The 26734-nt window shown below is 50.8% G+C and overlaps 8 protein-coding genes and 2 non-coding genes across 10 annotated transcripts; 3 read left to right on the top strand and 7 right to left on the bottom strand.

Annotated features, from left to right (window-relative positions):
* Positions 1-421: 421 nt before the first annotated feature.
* BO79DRAFT_153443 (uncharacterized protein) lies at positions 422-1328 on the bottom strand (the record flags this gene model as incomplete). Its single annotated transcript, XM_025678716.1, has 2 exons — positions 422-1081; positions 1143-1328. The coding sequence occupies 2 exons, from the start codon at positions 1326-1328 to the stop codon at positions 422-424; spliced, it is 846 nt and encodes a 281-aa protein (XP_025537245.1).
* Positions 1329-2359: 1031 nt separating this feature from the next.
* On the top strand, positions 2360-4421 carry BO79DRAFT_198948 (TFIIH subunit TFB1 family protein; the record flags this gene model as incomplete). Its single annotated transcript, XM_025681386.1, has 2 exons — positions 2360-2622; positions 2680-4421. Exons 1-2 carry the CDS (start codon positions 2475-2477, stop codon positions 4419-4421), a joined length of 1890 nt encoding a protein of 629 aa, XP_025537246.1. The 5' UTR covers positions 2360-2474.
* A 195-nt stretch (positions 4422-4616) lies between these two features.
* dscB lies at positions 4617-5815 on the top strand. Its single transcript, XM_025682766.1, has 2 exons — positions 4617-5006; positions 5104-5815. The coding sequence occupies exons 1-2, from the start codon at positions 4740-4742 to the stop codon at positions 5692-5694; spliced, it is 858 nt and encodes a 285-aa protein (XP_025537247.1). The 5' UTR covers positions 4617-4739; the 3' UTR covers positions 5695-5815.
* A 375-nt stretch (positions 5816-6190) lies between these two features.
* BO79DRAFT_198954 (glycosyltransferase family 69 protein) lies at positions 6191-7725 on the top strand. Its single transcript, XM_025681387.1, has 3 exons — positions 6191-6878; positions 6938-7163; positions 7223-7725. Exons 1-3 carry the CDS (start codon positions 6270-6272, stop codon positions 7636-7638), a joined length of 1251 nt encoding a protein of 416 aa, XP_025537248.1. The 5' UTR covers positions 6191-6269; the 3' UTR covers positions 7639-7725.
* A 929-nt stretch (positions 7726-8654) lies between these two features.
* On the bottom strand, positions 8655-9745 carry BO79DRAFT_219755 (uncharacterized protein; the record flags this gene model as incomplete). Its single annotated transcript, XM_025683464.1, has 3 exons — positions 8655-8744; positions 8783-9490; positions 9554-9745. The coding sequence occupies 3 exons, from the start codon at positions 9743-9745 to the stop codon at positions 8655-8657; spliced, it is 990 nt and encodes a 329-aa protein (XP_025537249.1).
* Positions 9746-10831: 1086 nt separating this feature from the next.
* On the bottom strand, positions 10832-10940 carry BO79DRAFT_t178. The gene has a single exon. It is a non-coding gene; the product is annotated as a tRNA-Met (tRNA).
* Positions 10941-14105: 3165 nt separating this feature from the next.
* On the bottom strand, positions 14106-17653 carry BO79DRAFT_239129 (putative PHD finger domain protein (Ing1); the record flags this gene model as incomplete). Its single annotated transcript, XM_025684882.1, has 7 exons — positions 17155-17653; positions 16347-17017; positions 16090-16295; positions 15474-16028; positions 15392-15410; positions 14297-14916; positions 14106-14173 (listed from the first exon to the last, which is right to left on the bottom strand). The coding sequence occupies exons 1-7, from the start codon at positions 17494-17496 to the stop codon at positions 14106-14108; spliced, it is 2481 nt and encodes an 826-aa protein (XP_025537250.1). The 5' UTR covers positions 17497-17653.
* Positions 17654-17888: 235 nt separating this feature from the next.
* Positions 17889-17961, bottom strand: BO79DRAFT_t177. Its single transcript has one exon. It is a non-coding gene; the product is annotated as a tRNA-Phe (tRNA).
* Positions 17962-18067: 106 nt separating this feature from the next.
* On the bottom strand, positions 18068-22023 carry kgd1 (alpha-ketoglutarate dehydrogenase KGD1). Its single transcript, XM_025681388.1, has 5 exons — positions 21894-22023; positions 21500-21802; positions 19343-21393; positions 18917-19290; positions 18068-18863 (listed from the first exon to the last, which is right to left on the bottom strand). The coding sequence occupies exons 2-5, from the start codon at positions 21695-21697 to the stop codon at positions 18325-18327; spliced, it is 3162 nt and encodes a 1053-aa protein (XP_025537251.1). The 5' UTR covers positions 21698-21802; positions 21894-22023; the 3' UTR covers positions 18068-18324.
* A 552-nt stretch (positions 22024-22575) lies between these two features.
* Positions 22576-26263, bottom strand: BO79DRAFT_210267 (uncharacterized protein). The gene has a single exon (XM_025682767.1). It carries the CDS (start codon positions 26152-26154, stop codon positions 23020-23022), a length of 3135 nt encoding a protein of 1044 aa, XP_025537252.1. The 5' UTR covers positions 26155-26263; the 3' UTR covers positions 22576-23019.
* Between the last annotated feature and the right edge of the window lie 471 nt (positions 26264-26734).

The following is a 26734-nucleotide window of genomic DNA, read 5'->3' on the forward strand; positions in this document are numbered from 1 at the left end:
AATTTCCTGGGAAACATCTTTGTAACGGGATATTAGCGGGTTCATTGTTGACCTTTGACTTTGTATACTCGTATAATGCAACTATGAACACATGGCTATCACCGATCGTATACTCTCGGATATGGATTCAGACAGGTGAGGTGATATTGTCAACTGCAGGCTCCAGCCAAGCAGAACTTAGATCAACGACTATATGAGACATCTGATATTTTTAGACTCTGCTACAATCAAAAGTTTTCAAATTTCTTGTCCACATTATGCAATATACCGGGTAGGGTGCCTCAGATGACGATGTATGCCCATACAAGAAGCCATACGGCCCGAACACCCCAATTCCCTTCACGATGGAACTCTATAACAGACGAACATCTCAAAGAAAAGAATATGGTCCATTTTATAATAAAAGAATCCCTCATGGTTATCATTTATCTTCATCTGCCATGAGAAGTAAAGATAGCTTCGTCTTCTCGATCATGTCATCCCGTAATCTAGATATATAATTCTTCACCTCACACGGACTCTTCTTCGTCTCCCCGTCGAAATAAAACTTCACAAAGCCACGCGCTACATCTCCCAACACATCCCAACTCGGAACGAGCTCATAGTCTCCGCTTTCATCGATATGATCCAGCAGGTCACTCAAGTATCCATACCAGATAGAAGACGTAGGGTCCTGAGGCCACTCTCTCACCATGAGAAGGACCACAGCGTCGATGAACCGGGCTGGCTTTGGGATCTTGATCGAACGAATAGACTGCCAACGACCATTTCCAGCTTCATCATTGTAGTCTGGTAGCCGAGGATCATCAACTAGCATATAGTCCGGATCATCCAATGGTGGTAGTCGCGTGGGAACCGGCGCCAGGTCAATAAACAGGTCGTTCATCTTATATAAGAGCACGACGTGATTGTACGGTCTGTTCACCCGCGGTTGGACATGGTAGTGATATGCCGGTGCAAAAGGCCTCTTGTTGGGCCGGTATCCCTCGCAGTAAGACCTATGGCAACTGTGGAAACCGGTGTCTTGGAGAAGGGAGTCTGCTTCTGCGATGTAGAAGTTAGGGATGACCCAGGTGGAACTCTGAGAGTAGTTAGTCTTGACTTTACTGTATTTGGGCTGGAATGAAAAATCGTCATCTTACCTTTTGCTCCTGCACAAGACCATAGACGCACATTAGCCCGTGACCGCAGAACACGTTGGGCACTCCACCATTATCTAGCGCCTCCGCAATAATGTTCTCTAGTTTATAGTCGATATGAGTGGGAGCTTTTGCTCCAGACTCTTCGGACTGAGAACTCCCCATATCGTAGGGCTTTTGTGTCGACATGTAGGATAGACTTGGTTGGAAACCGACTTCTGAGACTAAGTGGGGCGTTCTCTTTATATTAGAGTGCTCTAGACGCGACTCATAGCAATAGATGGGATCTCCCTAATTCGACTTTTCTTTCTCCTGGTAGAATCTTAGCACTCTTTGAGCATGGAGATCAGGTGGCATCAGCTCAATGTACTGCGCCTTCGGATACTTATAAGTTTATCGTTTCTTTACTCTTTCCTACCTGCATTAATTGTTAGAGTAGCGAATATAAGGACACACGGACCGCTTTGGTTCAGGAAAGTGGAAGGTTACACAGGATTTCACCGTTTGAAAACTTAATTCATAGGATTATCTCTTTGTCCAATTCTTGCTTTAGTCACCATTTTTGTGGGTGTCTCGAGGAATTGTCCGTGTATGCCTAATATTCAAATGCTCTTGTTGTTCGAGATATACTGTTGGTCCATCTTTTAGGTAGTATCCCACCTCTCGTGAAATATTCTCGTGAAATATTGATTCGCACTTCAATGGCCGGTACGTTCCACTATAATTGGTCGACCATGGCTATGGCTGGTTTCTGGTGACAAGAGTAAAAGTAGAAGTTGAAGGACAAGTCGGTTGCACTCTCCCCATCTAACGAAAGAATCTGGTCATAACTTTTCTCATTTCTAGCTATCATGCAGTACACTCGAGAAAAGTCGTTACTGAACTCATTCTAGGTTCTGGAGATGACAGTAAAACTTCTTGTCGAAAGAAACCCGAAATGATCTCTCAATCTACCCTTATCGTCCATGCTATGCATACTATGCTCTCAGATTTGATTTAGCCGACCGAGGAATTACCAGCTGGAATTATTCAGCCTGACATAGTCCTCACTAACATTCTGTTTTTGACTTGCAACACAGTCTTCAAGCTGGATGACTTGTTAGGGCTGTCATCCTGACTAAGCAGGCAAGTCACATGTCTCAGTATATCTATCACGTGCCTCCATCTTGACTGATTGCGGAACTTCGTACTTTTCACAAACTCGCATCTTAACCCATCCACTCAAACCTCCCGCGTCTTTGAAGGCCCTGTCCTTCCGATTCTCCCGTGGGATTTCAATCTCCCGATGGGTGGATCCCTAGACGCCGCCCAGGACAGTGGACGCTGTCGAGATCCATGACGATGGCACCTCCGAGCGGGTCGGCGGCATACAAGAAGAAAGATGGCACCCTGACCATAGCCCAGGACCGCCAGTCGATCTCTTGGATTCCGGCGGCTGGCGGTGCAGCTGGCGCAATTACTCTTCCTGTTGCTCAGATTACCAGTACGTCGTGGTCTTTACCTTGATTCACCGGGCGCGATTATACTGACTACGGCATAGATTTGCAACAGACCCCCGCGAGTAACCCGAAAGTGATGCTGAAGATCTTTGTCCTCCCTCCGAACGCCCCCGCCAGCTCCCCCGAACAATATGTCTTCTCTTTTACAGCTGGAGCGAACGCGCGACCGGAAGCTGATGCCATCAGAGATGCGCTCAGTGCCGCTATTCAAGCTGCGAAGACAGCTCAGAGTGCCCCCGTTAAAGAAGGCGTGTCTCCTGCTATGGCCATAGCGAATGCGGTTTCATCGGCAGGGAAAGAGAAGAGCACGTGGGATGATGACAAACGGCTTCAAGGAGATGTGGAGCTGCAGCAGTCGCTGCTGAAATCGAATTCGACTCTGCAGCGCATGTTCATGGAGTCATTACACACCAAGCCGGATACGCTGTCTGCTTCACAATTCATGACGCAGTTTTGGTCTACTCGACTTCATCTTTTGCGCGCGCATGCGATCGAACGGTCGCAGACACGCGGATCGTATAATGTGCTGTCGACATTGAAGCCGCGAGTGGAGGATAGCGTGACAAAGTTGAATATTAGCAAGGAGCAGATTCAGTTGATTTTCAATCAGCATCCGCTTGTGAAGCGGGTATACGACGAGAATGTACCCAAGCTTAGCGAGCAGCAATTCTGGTCTCGGTTTTTCCAGAGTCGGCTGTTCAAGAAACTGCGCGGAGAGCGCATCTCTGAAACGGATCCCACGGACGTAATCCTGGATAAATACCTCAAGGCGGACGAGTCGGGGAATTTACCCCGCGATGCGCATGTTCCGCATTTCTTAGATTTGGCTGGCAATGAAGTGAACAACAGTCAACGGCAAGGCAACCGACCCGATCTCGACATGCGCCCGTCCTCCGTGGAAAAGGTGCCCATTATTCGCACACTGAACAGTCTGAGTGAGAAGATTATGGCGAACGTTGCACCAGCCGATGGCGAGGCGGATGGCAAGACGGGTGAGGATGGAACATACAACGAGCTGCAGCTGCGCGATTTACGCGGGGACGAGGAACAGCAACGTATTCTCCTCAATGTCAAGGACCAGAGTCGCTTTTTCTCGTCGCATTCGAAATCTGCGGAGGATGAGCAAAACAAGCTATTTGCCCAGCAGGATCCGAACCAGATACTAGGAAAGCTACGGGGAGATTTAGAACAAAATTTGCCAGAGGGCGGAGCCGCGCCGCTAGGGAGATTGGTAGAACCGCAGGAAGATGAAGATGAAGATCAACAAAAGTTCGAAGACGTGATTGGTTCCAGAGTGAATTTGAAGCGCGCCTCAAACCAGATTCTCGAAGCGATCCGTGACCGCCGCTCCCAAACAGAGGGATCAGGCAATGCCGGCACATACGGTTTGTCAACTGCGTTGTACGACCGGTTGACACTAACGCATGCCACGTCGACTGAATTCTTGCATCAATTCTGGCAGGCATTCCTATCTGGGAATCCGGATCGCGCGGGTGAGGTAGCTTCGCTCGTGGAGTCCCTTAACAGAGCCATGGAGCGCATAAAATCGGTGGCGCAAGACGCAGAGGCAGAGCGGCAAGTTGAGGTTGATCGACTGAAGCAGCATGCCCGGGAAGTGCTGGAAAGGACAGGAAGGAAGCTCAAGCTCAATCTCGCTGGTGTGGCTGGAGGTGAACAGGCTGTCAATCGACTACTGGGGCCGACCATTCGGGCGTTGGAAACGGCGTTGGCAAAGTACAACCAGGCGTTGGCTGAAGAAATGAAGGAAATGCCATCTGCGTGATGGCCATAATGTATGATAGAATAGACATAAATGACTATTAACGATTCATTGTAAAGCCAATTGGGACTTTTAAATACTTCGATCGGCATGCCGAGCCCTCCGCTCTCCGCCCCTCCGCCTCGGCCCGCCCTTCACGCGACGTGTCCCTCACTTCCTCCACCTTCCTTCCAGCTTGTCAGACCAGCATCGCGACCACCAGGACGCTCCACTAATAAGACATCGCCTTCATGCTCTAGTTATTGTTTAATATTCAGGAGAAATTACCTCCAGTTCCATATTCTAAATAAATTCTAATAAATTCACAATAACATCTCGAAGATGTTAACCTCCGGACTCACCAACGCCTCGATCTCCAAATCCCTCCTCATCTACACCATCGCCTCCTCGGTGGCTCTCGCCATCTTCGACCTTAAACACCTCACTAGTATCCAAGTCGCGCCACATATCTGGCAATATGGACAGTTCTGGCGCATTCTGGTGTGGCAGGTAGCCGGATTCGCGAACTCGACGGAGGCGCTGTTCGCCGCGATGCTAGTGTATCATCTACGAGTTGTTGAGCGCGCTTGGGGAAAAAGAAAGTTTGCCGTACGTCACTCTATTCTACCTTGCTTTTCCTTATAGCAATTTCCGTCCGCAGGCTATACCACCCGATGCAGTACTAACAAGCAATAACGGCTTATAGACCTTCCTCCTCACCACACTCCCCTACACAACCCTCCTCCCACCTCTCCTCCTCATCCTCGTCCTCCGACCCATCACCCTCGGAAAATTAAACTACCTTCCCTCCGGACCTGTCGCGACTATCTTCGCCTTATTAGCGCAATACCACGCCTCAATCCCATCTACATTCCGCTACCGGATCTCCACGTCATCTGCTTCTGATTCGAACGAGACGAAAGACCAACCACAGCAGAGCAGCAAGTCCCTTACTCTCACACTGTCTGATAAATCTACAACATATATTGTCGCTGCGCAACTGGCTTTGTCGCAGTTCCCGGCGATGGTCGTCCCCGCTGCGGTGGGATGGCTGGTTGGTGTGGCCTGGCGGATGGAGTTCCTGCCTGGGACTGGCGCGTGGAGGGTCCCGGCGTGGATGGTGGGGGAGAAAGAGCGGAGAGTTGTAAATGGAGCTGGAGGGGCAGATGGTGGGAGATATGAGGATCTGAGGAGGAGGTTGGAGGGTGAGGCTATTGCGGCGTCGGCGAGTTCGTCGGCTACGGGTGCGACGGGGGATGCTGCTGGACAGAGGTTGAGGAGGAGTGGAGGGATATAGACTAGAGGATTGTTCCATGTAGTTATTTACGATATAGGAGTGCTGGCAAATCTATTTGGAAGCTTATAGGTAGTGGATGGTCACGGCATGGGTGCCGTATTCGAACGCTATCGATGACAGGGACGGATGTAGATACGGAAGTCTAGTTTGTAATATTCTGGGGCCCTAATTCATCGACCAGTGCACTTATTCCGAATGCGGACCAAGATTTATCATACCAAGCATTCTCTCCATTAAAGGGGGCTAAACTCTCCTATGGATGGCTGCCTAGCCCGCAATCGTGATACTAAATCAAGGGGCCAAGACGAGCGACTCCGCCGGCCTCCGTCAAACAAAAGACTCAGCCTCTTCAGGGATGTTTTACTCCATCGCCAATGAGATCCTCCAATTACCTACCCCCTTGTTAAGCGCCTCGTGTTGAACTAACATTCTTCTTCTCTCTCATTTCTGCAGCTGCCACTGGCAGTCTCCTATCCATTGCAATGCATCCAAACCACTCAGTTGCAGGCACAATCCCCCAGCCTGTACAACACACATCCTTTTACACATGACATGCATGTCAATTCACCCCTCCAATGACTGCTAAATTCAGCTATGTCACTTTCATCCCCCGGCGTGGGGTATCCCGCCGAATAGGGCTGCGCCGGCGTCTCCTCCGCGGCCTGCTAATCTGTGTCCTCGTCTGGACCATCCTAGATGTACTTTACATCCATCACCTCGTTTCGTCCTCCTCCTACCGAACCAATGACATTACTCGACCATCACCCATCCCAGAACGAATATTCATCGCTAGCACGCACTGGAACAACGAAGCCATCCTCCGAAGCCATTGGAACGATGCCATCATAGAACTAGCGAAAGCCTTCGGTCCAGATAACATCTTCGTGAGCATCTTCGAGAGCGGAAGCTGGGATGATACCAAGGGGGCTTTGCGAGATCTCGACGCGGATCTGGACCGACTTGGTGTGCAGCGCAATATCACATTATCGGATACGACGCATGAGGATGAGATCTCCGCATCGCCGGGTGAGGGCTGGATCGACACGGCCCGGCATAAGAAGGAGCTAAGACGCATATCTTATCTGGCCCGGTTGCGCAATTGGTCCTTGCGGCCGTTGGAGGATCTAGCGCGACGGGGTGTTATATTTGATAAAGTGTTGTTTCTGAATGATGTGGTCTTTACGGTGTGTTCATTTTTCTGTGTCGGTGCAGAAACATTAAGTTTATTGACGGCTCCATCTAGGTTGACGATGTGATTTCACTACTGGAGACAAATGATGGATCATATGCTGCTGCTTGCTCGCTAGACTTTTCCAAGCCACCGATTTATTATGATACGTTCGCCCTTCGTGATGCAAACGGCGACGAACATGTTATGCAGACATGGCCTTATTTCCGTTCTGAAGTGTCGCGCAATGCGCTATACTCCATGTCTCCTGTGCCGGTCAAAAGCTGCTGGAATGGAATGGGTCAGTGACTTCCCCTCACATTGCTTCCTACTACTATATTAACTAACAGACCATCACAGTCGCTATGCCCGCGGAGCCGTTCTTATCCACTCCTCCGCTGCGATTCCGTGCCATTTCCGACTCCCTTGCGAAATCACACCTCGAAGGCTCAGAATGCTGTTTGATTCACGCAGATAATCCACTTTCCCAAGAGCTGGGGGTATATCTGAACCCTAAGGTCCGCGTTGGCTACAACCCTGCAGCTTACGAAGCTGTTCATCCTACCGGTGCCTGGCTATCGCTACAACATGTAGCATTGGCTCTATGGGAGAATAGAATCCGACGCTGGGTTACAACACCATTGTTCAAGAAAATGGTCGTCCGCAGAAGACTCAGTCGCTGGCAGGATGCTCATCCGGATGAGAAAGAGCCTGGCGACTTCTGCCTGATTAATGAGATGCAGGTGCTTGCCTATAATGGATGGGCACATGTATGATCTGGGATCAGGGAGCGATTCTAGATCTAGGGGATTTCACTTGGCTGAAATCACTACAGCGACACAAAATCAGCCACCCACGCAGCTTCGCAGCTCTTCGCCATTTCACTCATGCCCTCGAAGATTAGCTCGAATGGCTTGAGAGTGTATGCCAGTAGACTGAATGCGCGAGATGCATTCGGGATAAACGTCTGTCTTGCGGGCATCCTGCGTTATGCCGGCAGTCTTCCTCTAGCGATGTCTCTAACAAAAAGAGGCTGGTTGGACACGGGAATTACATCATCTATATATCTTATATGACTATGGCAGAGAGCGCTACGAGTTTTATCCAACATACTGATCGGACTCTGTGCTTCTTCTACAAATGAGTGATTTCTCAGATGTTCCGATCATGCTCGTATCATTGTCGCTCTGCGGCAGACCTCTCATTGGGTCATACTCTGTGAAAAGGCCTCCTCAGGCTACGTACAGTATATACTAGTACATCTATTTGTGATATCTGAATACTACTTTGCTCTAGATTCGTATTGAGTTTGCTTTGTAAATACTTGCGATCTCTGAGGTTTATGTTCTGTAACCCCCTCAGCCAAAAAATGGTATATTCACCGTCCAAGTCCCAATATAAGCGTCTGGTGGTAGATAAGCCAGCGTCCTAAACATTTCGACCAGAAGGTATACCCTAGCCAGTATGTAGAGACTGATCCCGGGGACTAATACGAAAAAGTAGAGAATTTTACCTGTTGGTGTGCCATCATGAAAGACTATTATTTCCAAGTCAAGCCTCTTCAAGAATTTAAATAATGAACACTGACCATGTGCCAACCTGCTCAATAGCCACCGATTGTCCCGTACAATGGACAGGATTGAGCTTATGAGAGCATAGCCAATTGGAAAGCAAGCGCAATAGAGAGCAGCTACCCTCCATAGTAGTCCCTCAGTCGCGGTGGGAAACGCGAAGTTCCAGGCAATGAGGTGGATTCCGCCGAATAAAAGGCCACCGAGAGCGATCCCAAACCCTATATGGACGTGCTCCCCAAATATCGTGCGTAGCGACTTGCCAAGTAATTCATGCATCCAGAACCACCAGCCTTGTCCATGATCAACGACTATGGGGGGGTGGATATTTTTGACCCAACATATTTACAAGAGCTCTGCCTTCATCCCCATATTGTACAATAGTAATGGGGACCATGACACCCTTCGGTTTGTCCCAGCTGAGCCAGTACATTACCACGGCGCAAGATGCGAATGCAGTAACAGAAATCTCCAGCTGGGACACCGTCAGGCCACGCACAGCGCGAGTGATGACCTGAATACACATCCACATTATCTGAACTACTGTGATGAGTCGCATTAGTCCATCTGCTTTTGATCTGTCAGGTAGCTTCTCCTTGGTTATATCTGGCATTCGAGAAAGTCCCCCTCCAGCTCGAAGACTCAATATTTTTGGAGCAGAGAGAAAATAAGTATACTTCTCTTGTCGTAAGCTGCTAACTCCTGATTCTTCATCGGTAGCATGGTTTGCTGGCGATCTTCTCTCTTCACTTCCAGAAGCAGGTCTGCTATTTGGGTGTTCCTCCTCACAATTAGTTCCATTTTCAGCTTTGTTCTCGGGTTCAGGTGAAACAAGCGCCTCGGGTCTTCGTTGTGCCAAGTTGATCCTTATTGCAAACCCGCCCATATTGGCAAATAGACTATGGGTCTTCGTCCATTCCACTCCATCCTCCTGAGCATACTTTTGAAGATCGCTGAGTTCTTCGTCCGCTTTCTTGTTATCAAGCCAATACTTTCCAAGAAGCACTTCCGGCGCCAGAACCGTCACCACAAACCACACGGCTTGAGTTGTATACTTCTGAATTGTATATTTTCTGGCCCCTTTAGGCCCTGGCTCATAGTGTTCACGCTACCATGGAACGTCGAGATTTTGCACGGTCCAGGTGCAGGACAGGATGGTGAAGAGGCAAGCCCAGAGAATAGTGAGGGTGCCGCGCGTGTTGGGCGAGGAGACATAGTTGACTTGGTCGGATGGAATGGTGCAATTTGTATCGAATGTGGTGAGTGCTTGGACGGTGGTAGATAGGAGAGTTGTGATGAGAAAGATGGACATTGTCACTGGTGTTGGGCAAGAGATGCTATGCTGGCAGACGCGAGATAGGAAGGTCTGTATGGGAGAGAGGGGGGAGGCACGCTTCTCCTCCTTAATAAGGCCGGAGACATGCAGATCGGAGGGAAGTGCACCTTTACCGCGCTGGCTTGCTGCATCGAGTCACAGCCAGAACTACTATGAGCTTCTCGGAGAACTGGTACATATGTTTGCCTTGGGGATCCAAAGGGGTGATGCCTGTCCATCTGGTAGCCTTGCATGGTACGGCTGAACGGAGTGCTTTTTGATTGACAATAGCAACCAATGACTTTTCGCTATGAACCTCCCTTAGCACTCAGCTGATGCAGTTAAATTTTAGTCTCCCTTTAATATACTAGAAATGGTAGTAGCCATACGACAAGGATATGGTGGTTAGTAGTATTTGTTTTTCAACACTTCAATCTTGATACCGCAGCGAAAGAGGACAGAAAGAGGCATCTCATACCTGCTGGCATCTTCTTGGAGATCGACTTGGGGATATTTTAGCCATGTTATGGAATAGATAAAAGGAGCACATTTACGCCCAAGCTTTTAATAAGACTTCTCTCATGTGATCAAAGGGATGTTTCTTCATACACATCATCCATATCATCCGCCCGGGGTTTCAGCGATAGTAGTATGTCCGCTATCAAGACAGCGGTGAGGGGGTTGTTGAGCGAGGATAAAGTCGAATCGCAGCTCGTGCCATCTAACTGAGTATGACCTCAATTTCTTACACATAGGGCGAGTTAGCACATCTTTGGTTCAGTTAAATACAGTGCTTCTGTCTTTTCGGTGCTAAGGTTAGGATCGCGGCATTGTTTATAAATATCTAGGAAAATTATAAGATCATGGAGCACAATTTCTATGCGAAATCCTGACCATACTACTAATTCCGACACCGACGAGTATAGTGTGACTCCCGGACAGCCGAAGCTAGTAAGTACCATCCATGTTCAGTTCTGCGAATAAGTTAAGAAGGAGAAAAGAGAAAAGGATGATCCGGCTCTAAGAGACCGGTCCGTGGAATTGCCAAAAAAAAAATATATATATATATATAGAAAAAAGATCTGTCCCGAGGGAGGTTCGAACTCCCGGCCTTGGGATCGCATGGAAGTTGAAGCTTCCACGTCATACTGTAGTATGAGACCCACGTGATAACCAACTACACCATCGAGACGACTTGTTGAAGAATGCTTCTGGGATTTGGTAGATGAGGGCTTGCAATATGGGTGCGGATAGAAAAGATACTACGCACGCACCACTCAACTCAACTATAAATGACTACATGAGTAATAGGTACTAATGTAAAAATTATTTTGATTCGGCTTCTTTTCTTTTCTATTTTTTTTTTCAAGTAATAAAGCTCCTAAGTACCAATATATATCCGTAATCGTAACTATGTCCTACCGATGCTAGGGCGTTGATCCAAGCCCAGGCGTAGGCTGTCATTGAAGATAACCACGAATATATCTAAGCGGTGACTGAGGTTATAACTAGTATTACTAGTCTGCAACTTGTCGAGACATCGATCCTCTACAAGACCGGGTAGATACACATACCGAGGAGAAGAGGCAGCATGTCCAAGCCACATACTAATATAAGCCATGGATTTACAACGTATATTTCCTAATATCATGATCGTTCTAGTTCAGAACTGACTAGTACTACTCAGCGCCCCAATATAAATAACCACCCAGTGAGGTAGCAACAGGACAGCCCCCAATCAATGCATCAAAATAAGTGGTCCATGGGCCCAGATCCACACCAGCGCTAACAACCGATACCAGTAAAGAGAACAGCCTCGCCAGCTTATTCAATAATGGATCGCACTTCCACCAGGAACGCCTTAAAACGCTCCTGCAGGGCGTTGTCCCCCGAGCCGAAGCCATCAGTGATGGAGTCGCACGGGTGAACATCGGTATTTTAACTTCGGGAGTATATGCCGATATTCAGGATGGCAAGATATTCCATTCCACCAGTCTCCCAAGACAGGTGCGACTTGCCTATGAGATTTGCAGCGGGCAGGGCGCTCCTTCAAACAGAACGGAAGTACGTTCAACACAGGACGTTGTCCTTCCTGGGCCACGATAATTCGAATACGTCGGATGAAGAACTTGACGTCAGTTGTCTTGGGATCGAACGTCATTACATCATCAGGCTTAAGCCGACGAGGACGTTTCTCAGCGGAGTAGCGATCGCCGGGGTAGCGATCATTGGAATAGCGGTCAGGATCAATGTATGATCAGTTGTAACCCTTTCCAACGCCATACCCGCCCTGCCGATTGCAGTCGGGATATGGAGGACCCATTTGTACGGGACGTGCACCTGACATGCGAAAGACGTCTTGAGTTTGCTCATCCCTTCGTCGGCTACCTTCAGTGTAGTAACCGTCTCTCGGCGCCGACTGTTCTTCACTAATGTCTCGGAAGAAGCTCGAATCCGCTCGTCGTCCGTGATAAGGTCCACCGTGTTCGAAGTCTTGCGCTAATTGAGGTATCGCGGTTTGCTGCCGTGTCGCTCTCTCTTGGTTCAGTTGTTCTTGCAATATTCGTTCTCTGTTTTGCATCTGCTCTTGGTGGGCAGTATAGTTCCGGTCGGATTGCTCAAGCGTTCGGCTGAGATGCTACCATGTTGCTCCGTGCTGGAGCGAACGGATCTAGGATAGGATCTAGGTCTCATCGAATGTAGAAGAAGAAGAAGACGTAAGCAAGGCAGATGATGATCAAATTGTACCTATCTAGGAGTTTTTACGTAGAAGATGGAATGCAAGTAACGAGCGTTTGTAACGGGAAGGAGCGCCCTGCCCGCTGCAACTACCCTCCGTTGACAAAGCGACGTCCCGGCGCTTTTCCGGCGCTGTGGGAAGTTGGGGCCTATGCGTTGCCGTCTTGAGCTGGTGCGCCGTCTTCTTCTTCTACATTCGATTAGACCTAGATCCTATCCTAGATCCGGTCGCTCCAGCACGGAGCAAGATCGACGAATCGGGTGCTATAGGTGATACGCTGGTGCACGCGACCTACCCAACTAAAGAACATGCCGAGCCGACTCCGTTTACTCAATGGACGATCCGATTGCTGAATCCTGATGACTTGGATTTGACCAACCTGACTGGGGTGCAACTTCATTGGAAGGGAAGTGCATGATCTGTCGGGAATTTGCCTGCCCCAAGCGGTGGTAGTATATGATGTGAGATGGTGTTGGGTAGTGATTCCATTTCGTAGCGCTTTGCGAGAATAACAGGAAGTATATGGACTAGATTATGTTAGACTCTTTAGGAATGATTTGTAGACTTTTTTGATACTGCCAAAACTGTGTAATATCGCAAGACCGAAGAGCGTCGACAACAACTTGAATCCTCTCGTAACGCACATAATAGTAGTCAGAAATAAGGCGAAAAAGTTGCAATTGTTGCATCAAAGGCACCCTGAAGTGATTAATACACTCAAGACATCTTATATCGATCTCCATCAGCAATTAGCATAAGAACAAGCTCCAAGCTCCATTCTACAGTGCACTATAGTGACAGGCCCCAGATTCTGCCGCTTCAAACAAGGCGGTCAAGAAGTATACAGAATGCTGACTGACTTTTTCGGGGCTGTATAAAAATATATCCGTCTATATCCGTCTATATCCGCACTTTTCTCTGCGAGGTTCGCTAGGTTCTGCCGCTTTTGGCGGTCAAGGGAGCGGTCAAGATAGGCAGTATGGGTCCACACTCGGGGCATAAAGTGCTGGTCTCCTGTCCGATTGGTTATTACTGCATTTGATCTCTCGTTGTGTACTAGTATAATCTCTTCGCTCTGGATGATGTTTGTGTATCTATCTAATCCCAGGCGAGTCCATGGGCGGAGTTGTACTAATAGACTGGTATACTGGTAGTAGTTACGAGGTCACTACCACTTATCTACTACGTAGTATGAAAGACTCGGTGGGAGCTAATGTGAGACTATCTACTTCCAGTTGTTGATTTTATCACCTTACGCGGTACTATCACTATGGCTACATTCGGCTCTAGGTTGTTGTCTCAGTTACTTTTGATCTCATTGCTGGAATAATTATCGCTGTGGAGACTGGCTCCGGGATGTCCAGAAATTGGCTCTAAAGAAGGGTATCATTAGGCTTTGAGAAAGTTGGGAAGTGTCATGAAAACCTGATATGGAAGTATACATCAATGAATCAGGCCTGACCTCTCGTGCTGTCATCATATCATTCTCGAGTCCGTTTTGTCTTCACACTTGGGTTTGGCTTTTGTTATATTGCTTTGATGTATACGAGTATCAACTAAGAATGTAGGAAACAATCTGACTATCACATTCTTCGCTGAATTCCGTTGCAGAGCTCTTCAGTAAAACATCGACATATAGAATATCCGCATCATAAGATACTCCACCGGATACTCATCAAAGACATCTGGGACCAATTCAAGCCACTCCGGTTTTGCCTGGCAATAGACCGTCGAATTACAATAGTCCCAGTACTCAGGGTACCAGCCAGCCAAGTCCCAATCAATAATCGTTATCCGATAATCGTGACTTCCATCCTCACACACCCCCTTCTGTTCCTCAACCATGACATTCTTCGGCTGGAGATCCGCATGGGTGAAGACAATCCTGTGTCCTTTGAGTGTACGTTTAATCGCTTGATGAAGCAAGCGGACGTAATGCTGCGACTCCCTCCGTCCTAGACATTTCAATATACCCTGGTTGAACTGTTCCTCATTGTCAAAAGGACCAGATATGCTCGGGTCACGATCAAGGGGAGTAGAGAGAATGCCCTCGTAGTAAGGTGTGCGGTTCAAGTTCCCAAGATATCCCTGGGAAGGAATACGTCGCAGTTCATCAAGTGCTTCCTTGATACGCCTGCTGACTTTCTTCTTCCCGTCTTCAGAAAGAGATGGCGCTAACTTCTGCAAATCGGTCCCGGGGATATATTCCATGATGATGTACCGTTTTTGGGTCTTTGGATCGATAAAGTCATTGTAGACTTTTGGCACGCGGACTTTGCTGTTAGTAGCAACGAATCTCATGTTCTCTGCTTCTAGAGGTGCGATGGAGAAGCCGAATTTGACTGCGAAGCGCTCTTTTACTCGGACCACTTTGACGGATCTGCAGGGGTCGCTGAGAATATCGGTTGATGCTTCGATCTCGGCAATGCTTGGGAGCTCGATTTTAGAGTCGGACATTTTGTCAATTGACGGGGGATGTTATCAATCTAGGACTGAGAATAAGAGGATGGATAATGATGAAGTCGAACTGGCGCCGGATGTTAATGAGCTGGTATAGGCTGGCGGGGTAGAGGATGATGATGTTGTCTCCAGATTTAAACTCAGCTGGTGCGGCGCATACTAGTATAGTATGTATATTATTCATGACCCAACTCTGTTACTGGCCGAGAAGCCTCCATGCCCTTTACTGGTATTTATATAGATAGAAGTATCTTTACTCGCCATTACTTATAAACCATACTTGACAAAAGTCAGACAATCAGTTTATTGTCTACTACGTATGTACATTCATGAGAGCGAAAAACCATTCCCAACCCATAACTCCAGTATCCTATTTTGTTTTGCTTCCTCCTGCTCTGCTTGTTCAACGCCCACTTCGACTCCGTCGCATACTCTCCTTACACTCATTACAGTACCATTTAACTAATTTCAAGTTAGCAATCTCCACCCCCCCGCATCCATAGAAATGAAAAGGGATAGACTCACCATTCTTCCCAGGCGGCTTCGTCAACCCAACACACGACAAGTGGAACCACTCGCGAGGGCAGGCGTCATTATCACATGCTACCATCTCGCCGAAACTGATCTCATTGCAGTAGCAGTATCTGGGTTCGCCGTCTTCGTCTTCATCATCGCCCTCATGGAGAGACTCTTCCTCTTCTGATACAGCCCGCGCTTGCACCACTGGTACGCTGCTGTTCTTCTTGTGGGACCGTTTGGCTGGTGCGGGATCCGTGCTTCGGGTAGGTCGTACGCGCTGAGTGGGTTCGGAGAAGGTGGGTAGCACCGGGGTGGATGTCTTAGATGATCGGCCCTTGGGAGGTGGATTCGAGACTGGCGGTGCGGGGACTTCGCCCGGTTCGATGGACGGCGCGGGCTTTCCATCGGTGTCTTCGCGTTTAGTGCTGATAGGAGGTGGGAGCTTAGATGCGTCTGTGGTGGGCTCTTCGGTTTCTCGTTGGGTATCTGGATTAGAAGTAGGAGTGGCTTCGGTTTTGGATGTCGTCTCTTTGATTGTGGTTTTATTTTCTGCAGCTTTGCCTAGAGTAGTTACGTCGTTAGATTCGCGATCAGACTGAGATTGAATATGGCTGAAACGTACCGTTGCTAGTAACGCGATTAGATGCAGAAGATGACGGTCTCTGACGACCAGTGTTTGCTTGTCCGGAATTCTGCTGCGCGCGAGAAGTCTGCGGCCGCACTGCACCAGGTCCAGGACTGACAGCGCTTCGTGGGATAGCCGCAGCAGCGACAACAGGGGATGGAGCCAGAACCGGGGAATCGACTGCAGATGCATTGGTGTTGTTTCTGTCACTCATGTTAGTCCATGGATACCCAAAGCAACCAAAACCAACATACCTCTTCCGAGCCGCCGCATTCGTATTGGGTGCCCGCCTCTTCTTCGTAGCTTCAGCGGGATCCTTCGAAGCAGCCTGCCTCGAAGTACTAGCGCTGCTAGCAGTGCGTTCCATCGCAGCACCAGCCTCCACAGGCGCGGGCCGCTCAACCTTGCGCCGTTTGGCCTGGCCCGACCCAGTATTTCCCTGACCATGTCCGGCCTGATCACCAGCACCCGCACCCCCGCGAGATTTACTAGATTGTCCCTTGCGAGCCCCGCCAGCACGTACATCGTCCAAATCCGAATCCGCATGCGTGCGACGCTGCCTGCGCGCAATGACAGCTTCGCGCCTAGCCTCGCTCCGCGAAGCAGCCTCCGCCTCATGGATCGCATGCGCCAATTCCTTAGTCGACGCAGCCTCCCGACGAGGACGCTCATTAGTAGTTGTCTTAGGGGCATTTCTATTCGTGTAAGCCCAGTGCGTCAGACTTCCCAGACGAGCTTCATCGCTGATCTCCCCCGCGATGAACGGGAAGATAGAATCAAGACGTGTGAGCTGTCGGTCCAGTTCGTCGTTCGCATTCGAAATAACGTGGTTTTTCTCATCCGCGGTCATCATCAGATCCGTAAGCGTATGGCGCACACGATGGAACAGGATCCGGCGGTCTTTGCTTTCCTGAGATTCGGGGATCTAGTCACGATAACTCGTCAGCACATGCTCATATCCGCCCAAATCCATCGTAAATAGCTTATCCCCGCAGACCATTATATAACCCACACCATGGATAAGAGATCTCCCCGAACAGGGCGCCCAGCAAAACTACCTACCGGAGTAGAGGGGTACGGCACAGGCTGCGACTCCGAAGCGGACCTCAGCAATTGGAGCAAATTATCCTCGAGGGCCCAAGCCTTCGCATCGACCTCCTTGAGCAACGAATTATGACGACGAAATTCCCTGGGCAGGGCTGTAATGGCGTCCGTGAAATGGGTGAGAGCAGGATAGAAGCCATGGGCGACAGGGGTCGCAGACTGGGTATCTGCCATGGAGCCATGACCATAAGCGAAGGACGAGCGGCCCAATGTCTTGGATGTGCGAGATGGGTTCGTTCTGGTCTGGCGCGTTGACTGACGAGCGCTCTGACCCTGAGAGTTGACGGCAACGGCAGACATGATGGGTTAGGAAGGAAAAGGCACACAAGTCGGACAGCAAGTCCGACTCAATCAGGGAACAAGAAGCACTCAGAGATACTGGGAGATCGATGGCTCAACAGATGGAAGAACATGGACAGACAGACAAAACAGGGAAAAATCGGGGGTGGGAAACGAGAGTTGGAGCGATGGGAGACTTGCAGTGCGGAGAAAGACCCGGCAGAGCCCATCATTCATCAGGTGATTGGTGCCTGCAGAGCCAGGCACTGAATCTCGGCTGACAAAGACATGCTGATAAGCTTTCGGTGACGTCACATATCAATTAAACGAATCTCAACTTTCAACTCGAGCTATCAACTGGTGTATATCGGGAGATCCACAACCCACAACAAAAATGAATTGAGAAAAAAGGATGGGGCAAGCCGGGCTTGAACCGGCCACCTCCAGATCTTCAGTCTGACGCGCTCCCAGATGCGCCATTGCCCCGTGATTGTTGATTTTGCCCCTCTTTCTGGCTATAAGAACTAGATGTCAATGAGCTTAGGTGAAAAGCATACAAGCCTTTGTATACAGTCTAGCTTACGGTGCAATTGCCAACCAAAGAAACTGAAATTATATCAACGTTCTTAATTTACACGCGTGCACGAAGCACATGCTAGGTATCGGCAGGCTAGATCACGAAACAATGTGGCAAAGAAACGAGACCCAAAGCCCGGAAACACTTAAGCATGAACTGTAGTATAATCATCGTACACTATGCTGCTGAACAAAGGAAAATCATACAAAGAAGACCAGAACGAGCCAACGCTGACTCCCCAACCCAAACACACACTCTTACAACGACATCATTTACTCGCCCTTGAGGCGCTCCTGGTGAACAGTGAAAGCATCGTTGAGGAACTCCTGCTCCTCCTTGAGATGGACAGACTTGAGACCAGTGGCGACGGAAGCGCTGGGAGCGCGACCGGCGTACAGAACGTGACGGCGGTTGTGGTGCTCGGTCTCGTTCAGCAGAGTCTCGATACGGGGCTGGGTGTAGCTCCAGGCACCGGCGTTCAGAGGCTCCTCCTGGGCCCAGACGATGTTGCGGGCGTTCGGGTAGCTGTCCAGGTTCTCCTTCAGCTGAGCCCAAGGGAAGGGGTGCAGCTGCTCAACACGGGTGATGGCGGTGTTGCGGATGCCGTGGGCTTCACGGTGCTTGGTAAGAGCAGCGTAGACCTGGCCAGAGCACAGGACGACACGCTCAATCTTCTCAGGCTCGTCGATCTCCTTGCCGTGGGCGGGGTCGGGGATGATCCACTGGAAGTGAGAGTCACCAGTGAAGCCCTCAATGTCAGAGCGAGCAAGAGGGTGACGGAGCAGAGACTTGGAGAAGAAGATCACGAGGGCTGGAACGATAGTTAGCACTAGACTTGTACGGGAGATTTTGTAGGTTACATACGCTTGCGGAACTGGCGGTGGATCTGGCGACGCAGAACGTGGAACAGGTTGGCAGGGCTGGTCATGCAGACGATCTGCATGTTGCAGTCCTGGTGCTGGCGGTCGAGCTTGTCACCCTCGGGGAAGACACGGGGCTCCTCATTGCAAAGCTGCAACCAACGCTCCATTCTACCGGAGGAGTGCTCAGGACCCTGACCATCGTAACCGTGGGGCAGGGAAACAACCAGACCAGAGCGCTGCAGCCACTTGGACTCTCCAGCAGCGATGAACTGATCAATGATACACTGAGCGTTGTTGGCAAAGTCACCGAACTGAGCCTCCCACATGACGAGGGCGTTGGGGGAGGTCAGGGAGTAACCGTATTCGAAACCAAGACTGAATAGAGTTAGCTTTAATCCACATAAGAAAGGCAGAAGCTGAAACTTACGCTCCGAATTCACTGAGGGAGGAGTTGGAGATAACGAAGCTTCCCTGGTTCTCAGAGATGTTCTGGAGAGGAGTGTAGGTGCCCTCAGTCTCCTGGTCGTGCAGGACAGCGTGACGCTGGGAGAAAGTACCACGCTCGACATCCTGACCGGAGACACGGACGTGGTAACCCTCGGACACAAGAGAGCCGAAAGCAAGAGCCTCAGCAGTAGCCCAGTCAATGCCCTGACCCTCATCGACAGCCTTCTTGCGGTTAGCCAAGATACGCTTGAGGTTCTTGTGAAGGGTGAAGCCCTCGGGGCTACCACCACCGCTGATCTTCTCAGCAACGTTCTTCAGCAGAGGACCCTCAACACCAGTGGGGAGGTGAGGCAGAACCTCAGTGGCAAGCTCCTTGGGGGTCTTGAAACCATTCCAGGCGGAGGTGAGCCACTCCTTACTGGTGGGCTGGTAGTCCTTGCTGCGGTCGAAGCTGTCGTTCAGCATGCCCCAGACCCACTTCTTGTGCTCATCGATGTCCTCCTTGGTGAAGGTACCCTCCTCGATCAGCTTGTTGACGTACTTGTCAAGCTGGCTCTTCTGCTGAGCAATGCGCTTGTACATCAGAGGCTGGGTGAAAGAGGGCTGGTCGGTCTCGTTGTGACCCTGCTTACGGTAGCAGACGATGTCGATGACAACGTCACGCTTGAACTCGGCACGCCAGTCGGCAGCAACCTGGCAGACGTAGTTGACCGCCTCAACGTCATCAGCGTTCACGTGGAAGACAGGAGCGTCAATGGACTTGGCAATGTCCGAGCAGTAAGGGGTGGAGCGGGCAAAGCGGGGGTCAGTGGTGAAACCGATCTGGTTGTTCACAACGATGTGGATGGTACCACCGGTGGAGTAGGCGGGGAGAGAGTGGAATCCCATGGTCTCGTAGACGATACCCTGGGCGGCAAAAGCGGCATCACCGTGCAACAGCACACCCATGGCGGAGTCGAAGTTCTGCTCATCCTTGTTGTAGTGCTGGATGGAGCGGGTCTTTCCGAGAACGACCGGGTCCTCAGCCTCCAAGTGAGAGGGGTTGGCGACCAGGGAAAGCTGGACACGCTTACCCGAGGGGGTAGGGCGCTCGAAGTTCATACCCAAGTGGTACTTGACATCACCGGATCCCTCGTCGGAGGGCTCGGCGGAACCAGCGAACTCACTGAAGATGGACTCGTTGGGTTTACGGACGACGTTGGAGAGGACGTTCAGACGACCACGGTGAGGCATACCGATGACGATGTCCTTGATACCGTAGTCGACACTGCGGTCGATGAGGGCCTTCATACCGGGCACAAGGGTCTCACAACCCTCCAGACCGAAACGCTTGTCGTTAGGGAACTTGGTCGCAAGGAAGGACTCGAAGCTGTGGGACCAGATCAGGCGGTCGAGGATACGGCGCTTGTCATCGACAGAGTACTTGTAGGGCTCGGGAACCTCGAAGCGATCGCGAATCCAGTCGCAGGGCTTACGGTCGGGGATGTGGATGTACTCCACACCGTAGGAGCCGCAGTAGATCTTCTCGCAGGTGGAAATGATCTCGCGCAGGGTCATCTTCTTGCGTCCCTCGGTGGCGAAGCGGGGCAGGATACCGGGTCCAAGGTTGAACTCCTGGTCCAAATCGCGCTCAGTGAATCCGTAGTGGTCCAGCTCGAGCTCCTTGGGCTTGTTGTAACCGAAGGCCTCGGCCTCACCGCGGATACCAAGAGGATCGATCTTGGCCTTGTGGTGACCACGAGCCTGGTAGGCGCGGACCAGAAGCTGAACCTTCAGGTGATTCGTGACGTCGGTACCGGCCGCGAAAGACAGGCCTGCGCCGGGCATCTCCTGAGGAACACCACCGGTAGGGGTAGGGACGAGAGTCGGAGGAGGCTGGAAAGCCTGGGAGACGGGCATGTTGCCCTCCTCCATGTTCTTGAAATACGTTTGCCATGAGATGTGCACGCTGGAGGGATCTCTCTTCCATGCGACGTACATCTCATCGATGTAGTTGGCGGTGTTTCCGGAGAGGAAAGAGTCATTGGCATCCTACAGAATCGCCAAAAAAGCGAATGTCAGTCGGAACTGGCTTTCAGACCGGAGATGAAACCAAGCCAAAAAGCGTGGACGACACATGTGCAGGGGAATTGCTTACCACACCCTCAGCGGGCGCAGCATAGTGCCTCTTGGACAACCGGTCGACGAGAGCGAGAGGACGTCTGGTGGTCAGGCCAAGTTTTGAGCGGTTGGCAGCAGATCTGGCAGTAGCAGCAAGAGAGAGGGATCTCTTGCAAGAAGAGCAGGCCGGACTGCGCAGGCCGCTGGTGGCCTTTACGGCAGTGGAACGAAACATCGCGACAGATTTTCTATGGGGTAATGCGAGCTGAAATTTAATATGCTATAAGCTCGACGATGATTAGGCGAACGAGATATATGACACGGCGAATTATCTCGAGAACTATGGCAGGTAAAAATCGCGAGTTAGTTTGACGGGGATCGGTTGCTTAAGCTGCGGGATTTTTCTCGAGGCGGATGAAAGGAACACGCACGGTTTGTAGGGGAACGAGAAAAACACAGGTGTCGACTAGGATTGCCGTAGCACCTGTAACAAAACGGGACTCATCAGAGAGCAAAAGCACTCTCTATTGATCAAAGTAGTGGGGGGGAGAGGAGAGGGTGGAATATAGAGGACAGCCTCGTTAGTATGAAGAGGAAGAATGGAGAGGAGATGGGAGAGCAAGATGGGCCTTGGGAGGAACGGGAACAAGTTGAGGTTTGCCGAGATCTACGGCTATGACGGCCAGCGAGCGCAGGCTGTGGCTGAGACTAACACAGCGAACATAAAACTACTAGTTAGTTACGCTGTAGAGCGTCGCCACACATTAGTCATTCCGTGCCCTGCAACCGAGAAAAACGCAGGGCGGGCCGAACTTCCCGGTTGCGGGTACAACACTGCAAGTTTACTTTCAATTACTCCCAATTACTGCACCGCCACAGCCCGGTTATGAGCATTTCCCGCTCCGGGACTTTGCGGGTGGGCACGTGGACCAATCATCCTCGGGTTGATTTCTCAGGGATGAAAGCTGGATTCAATCCGGAGTAATTATTGAGTTATTTCTGTAAAAAGTCTGGAGTATGAAGGGGCTGTCATTCCCCTGAATGCTCCCGGGGCCTGGGTACCGTTCTGGTTATGCTCCGGCTGTCGTACAAATGGAAGCGGACCACGACTCCCCGCAGCATCTCACAAAATGGCCAACCAGCATCAAATAGATTACTACTTCCCAAGCTGTACTAGTAGTAGTAGCACTATACTATGCAAACATACATCATCATCACCGTCTAGCCTTCCCATCCCTCCCATCCGCCTTGGGGTCATCAGATATCATAAAAGGCCACAGATCATCGCTCTGATCTGCACAATCAAGCATTATATATCAGGCATTACAATCATAATATATGTCAGTTCTCCCGAACTCCTGTGGGTAAGTAAAACAATAAAAAAAAAAAACAATATGCGTTATATATATACTCTCATCCTTTTACCGACTGGCCCGACTGGCCTGTTGCCGGGATCTGCAGCCGGGCTGGTCACACGCGTGCGCCCGTCTGGCTGACTTCCTGCCAACCCTGGGGCGTATGACCGATAAAGGACCAGTCGATTCAGATGATGCAGCTCTAAGACTCTTTCTCGCCTCCTGCTGACTGTCCCACACGCTGCTCCGTATTGTTCAGCGACCACCTAAACCTGTCAGACTCTCGGATGGGAGACTCAGTCGCACTCCCGCAAAACGCATCGGGAGGTGCTGTATATATCGTGGGGCTGGCATCGGAGATGAAGCTCGCCCGGTTCGACGTCGAGTGTAGGAGTGGGGGACTGCCACTGCTGCTGCGTAGACTGCCGTTGCTTCCGCCCCAAGCACCCCGTCGGAGCTTCATTAAAGCGCTCAGAGACATCTCGTCGTCCATAGCGCCAAGGTCGACCAGCTGAGCCAAGCCTGGGCTGGCGATAGGGTTGGAATGGGCGGCACCGTGAGCTGTCAACGAGATGACTGAGTTCCGCGTGCTCCATTCACTGCGTTCCGTGATAGGGGTCAAACTTGGCTCTCGAAATTTGCCCCGACTACTGAAGCTACGACTGACGCCCTCGACACCTCGTGGACCAAAGTAGCCCCCGTTGGTGAGCTCACCGTTGCAGCCCCCATGTGCTTGTGCGTAGAACCCAAATTCTTGACCATAAAATCCCTCATCGTCGTTTTCCAGGGCTTCTGCGTTCGCCGCTGCAATGATGGGGTCGTCAAACAGTGCATCATCGTTGTCATCGTAGCTGAAATCTTCGAAAACTTCTTCGAATGCAGCCATATCCACGGTCTGGCTCAAGCGACTATCATCGGAAATGAGGCCTGAAGGCGTATCCATGGTCTGGGCGGTGCTCTCTTGGCCCAACGACCGCTCGCTGACGCTGGTCTCGCGCCCGAACCTGTCACTTGCAGCCGCTTCACTGGCGGCTTTGGCCAATGCATTGTGGAAAGCTTCGAGGTTGTGCTCGGAAAGCACCCCACCATGAGCCTTTGCAGACCCCAGATTAGCCAAGCTCTCACGCGTTTGCCCGTAGACTCTAATTGACCCCTTTCGATAATCGCTTGCCATGCTAGGAACATGCCTAAGTCCGCCATCGTAGTCTGGCTCTGGCGTAAAATCATCGTGTTCAGCAGAACCATCCAGTGCATTAGCGCCCCCGGCCCCGTTGTCGGGCGGCGGCGCAGGTGCAGGAACAGGTTGTTGCACCACTGGCTTCCGCTCATACAGGTGACTCGTCTCATCGTCGAAAATGGACTCGTCAAATTTCTCGCCCATGTCTTCTGTGGACAGATCACCAAACTCGCCGTCGTCAAAATAGAGATCGTCGTCATCTTCTATTGGCAGCGGAGCTGGAGGGTGTGAACTCATGGCAACCTGAGCTGCATTATTGGAAGCATCTGTTGCCACTGATAATGCCTGCGTATTGGTCGTGACATCACCAGAGACAACGGAATCAGAAACAGGCAAAGGAGCAGAGATGTCTGCCAACGGTCCCTGGGCTGGTTCTTGTATATCCTGGGGAAATGTGCTTCCAGTTGGAAGCGGACTAGCAATGATGGGTGAGAGTTCAGGTGCAAGCCAGGGCTTGTTGAGGGCATTACCGGGGCCGGAAAAGCCAGAGAAATCATCGTCCTCGTCAGCGTCGACATTAACACCGGGTATCTTCTCTTCCAGATCGTCCATATCATCGAGCAGATCTTCATCGAAATCGTCCTCACCGTCGCTGAAACTTGTGCCTTCCATGCGTGCCTTGGCCCGTCTTGCAGCCTCCTTCTCCTTATGCTTCTCTTCTAAGAGTTTCTCCTGTGTGGAGGATTCGACGCCATTCATATCGAAGCTGAACCGGGAGGCATTACTCTTGAGATGTTTAGGTAAACCAGATGGCTGATGTGGTATGACCTCGATCGTGTCGGTGTCTTCTTGTGTTGTTGCTCCGACATTACTGGGTGGACTCTGTTGGCTGTCTTGTTTCAGTGTCGTCTGGTCGCTTGGCACCTCAGGCGACACATCCTGCTCCGGTATCTTTGACGGCAATTTTCGTGCAAATACGGGAAGTGTGTGCGGATCATTTTCAACATTGGATTGCGCTGTCAGTAACGATGACTGCAGATACGCCTTGCTCTCGACTTGCAGCACCTTCTGATCATCCTCAAAGTGTTCTTTGAAAACAGGAGAGTACTGCGTGTGTCTCTTCCGTTGCTCGCCTGCCTGGGCACTCTGGTCAGCGCCGTGCGCCGAGTTCCCATTTCCATTGTAGGTTACATCTGCCGGGCTCGACTGGTTGTTCACGTCATGCATAAGAACAGGTGCCGTTGACAGGTTCCGACGCGGACGAGGCGCAGAGAAGTCGTGAACAATGTTGCCGCGAATTCTAGGATCATAGTCGTCCGGTATAGCCGGGACTATATTGCGAGCCCCGACTCTAGTGTCTTCTGTCCGCAGATTGGCCAGGTTGGAAGAACGCCTTCTGGCCAACAGAGACATAGGGTTCAGCAAATGAAGCCGAGTCCTCCCCGATTTATGATGGACCTGTTCCGACGGACCGTCCCGGTCTGCGGAGCGGCGATTGCCCGCACCTTCATACTTGTATTCCTTGTCCTTGTCCTTGTCCTTGTGTGACGAAGCCATCCGGTCGCCCGGGGGGATATCAGGAGAGGTTCTGAATCGGAAATGACCGGAAGATGACAAACCCGGCGTCGATGAGCGTTTGTTATGGTGATCGGAAGTCAGGTTATGGGAGTTCAGGAGGTTTTTGCCCAAGGACAGTCGAAACGGGGAGCTTGGTTTGGGAGAATCGCCGTCGCCCTGATCTGAACGCGGCGGGGCAATGGACGATTGGGAGTAGTTCGACTGCGACGGGGTGATCGTAACATCTTGCTCGTCGGAGCTTGAAATAGGTCGGGCGTGGGTGTCTGAGGAAGAGGAGGGAATTGCGAGATTTGCTGAAGAGGAGCCTGGCGCATTGGCCGGGGCGACGGATACGGCGATAGTTTTTTTCGTTGCATCATAGTAGTCTTCATGGGGGTTGTTCGGGACCTGCGGACTCGAGCTCTCCACAGAAGATGTCCCAAGCGCAGTGGGATTTGGCCTTGTGTTAGACAACCCCGGGAGTTGAGGAGGGTTGCTGGTAACCGGTGCTTTGGAGGTGGGCTGTAAGGAGGGCGAGACGGGGGAAGCGCTCGATCGGCGATGCTCGCGACGCCAGTAGGCGAAAACCGTGGAGGGTGGCATAGTGTTAGAGAATCAGCCCGAGGCACCCAGGGCGCGTCTGAGGAGGCGTTTAGGATGCGAAAACCTCGCCCATTGTTTCTGATGGTCGCAATGCGTATGGGATGGCGCTTCTCGAAGTTCACACAGGCCGTGACAGCTCTGCGGAGTAGAAGAGGAAGATCAAGGTTGCGGCGTGGGGCAATGTCTCATCCGGGCGACTGAGGGCGGGCCAATCCCAGGGGAACGCGCGCAAAACCGAGACGGAGTGTTTAATGAGTTAATGCGGTGGGTTCGAGGAGATGCAGCAGATTCAAGCAACGATCGTCATGGAACAGAAATAGTTCTACCAATGATGGTAAGGTGGTTTGGGTGAGACCGACGGACGTAGGGGGGGATGGAATGAGTCTCCTGATAAGCAAAATAGGCCAAAGGGGGGAAAGGAAAAGCACTACGAGAGTGTCGGCCAGTCAGGAACGGACCAGCCAGCAGGAATGCGCAACCGCAAACGGATAAGTCTGGAATTACTAGAGTGGAAGAAAAAAAAAGTTATATTTAGTAGTGCCCTTCTCTTTGAGTTCCTACTGGGCATTGAGAAAGTGAC

The sequence above is a fragment of the Aspergillus costaricaensis genome (genome assembly GCF_003184835.1).
Source record: "Aspergillus costaricaensis CBS 115574 unplaced genomic scaffold BO79scaffold_25, whole genome shotgun sequence".
In the NCBI taxonomy this organism is placed as follows: domain Eukaryota; kingdom Fungi; phylum Ascomycota; class Eurotiomycetes; order Eurotiales; family Aspergillaceae; genus Aspergillus; species Aspergillus costaricensis.

Bases quoted from the DNA above. Each gene is read 5' to 3' on its own strand.
- kgd1 (XM_025681388.1), bottom strand. From the start codon at position 21,697: ATGTTTCGTTCCACTGCCGTAAAGGCCACCAGCGGCCTGCGCAGTCCG. The intron at 21,394-21,499 runs GTAAGCAATTCC...GCGATTCTGTAG, and splicing joins CTGCGCCCGCTGAGGGTGTG to GATGCCAATGACTCTTTCCT. The intron at 19,291-19,342 runs GTAAGTTTCAGC...AACTCTATTCAG, and splicing joins TCCCTCAGTGAATTCGGAGC to TCTTGGTTTCGAATACGGTT.
- BO79DRAFT_198954 (XM_025681387.1), top strand. From the start codon at position 6,270: ATGACTGCTAAATTCAGCTATGTCACTTTCATCCCCCGGCGTGGGGTA. The intron at 6,879-6,937 runs GTGTGTTCATTT...GGCTCCATCTAG, and splicing joins TGAATGATGTGGTCTTTACG to GTTGACGATGTGATTTCACT. The intron at 7,164-7,222 runs GTCAGTGACTTC...AGACCATCACAG, and splicing joins AAGCTGCTGGAATGGAATGG to TCGCTATGCCCGCGGAGCCG.
- dscB (XM_025682766.1), top strand. From the start codon at position 4,740: ATGTTAACCTCCGGACTCACCAACGCCTCGATCTCCAAATCCCTCCTC. The intron at 5,007-5,103 runs GTACGTCACTCT...AACGGCTTATAG, and splicing joins GGGGAAAAAGAAAGTTTGCC to ACCTTCCTCCTCACCACACT.
- BO79DRAFT_210267 (XM_025682767.1), bottom strand. From the start codon at position 26,154: ATGCCACCCTCCACGGTTTTCGCCTACTGGCGTCGCGAGCATCGCCGA.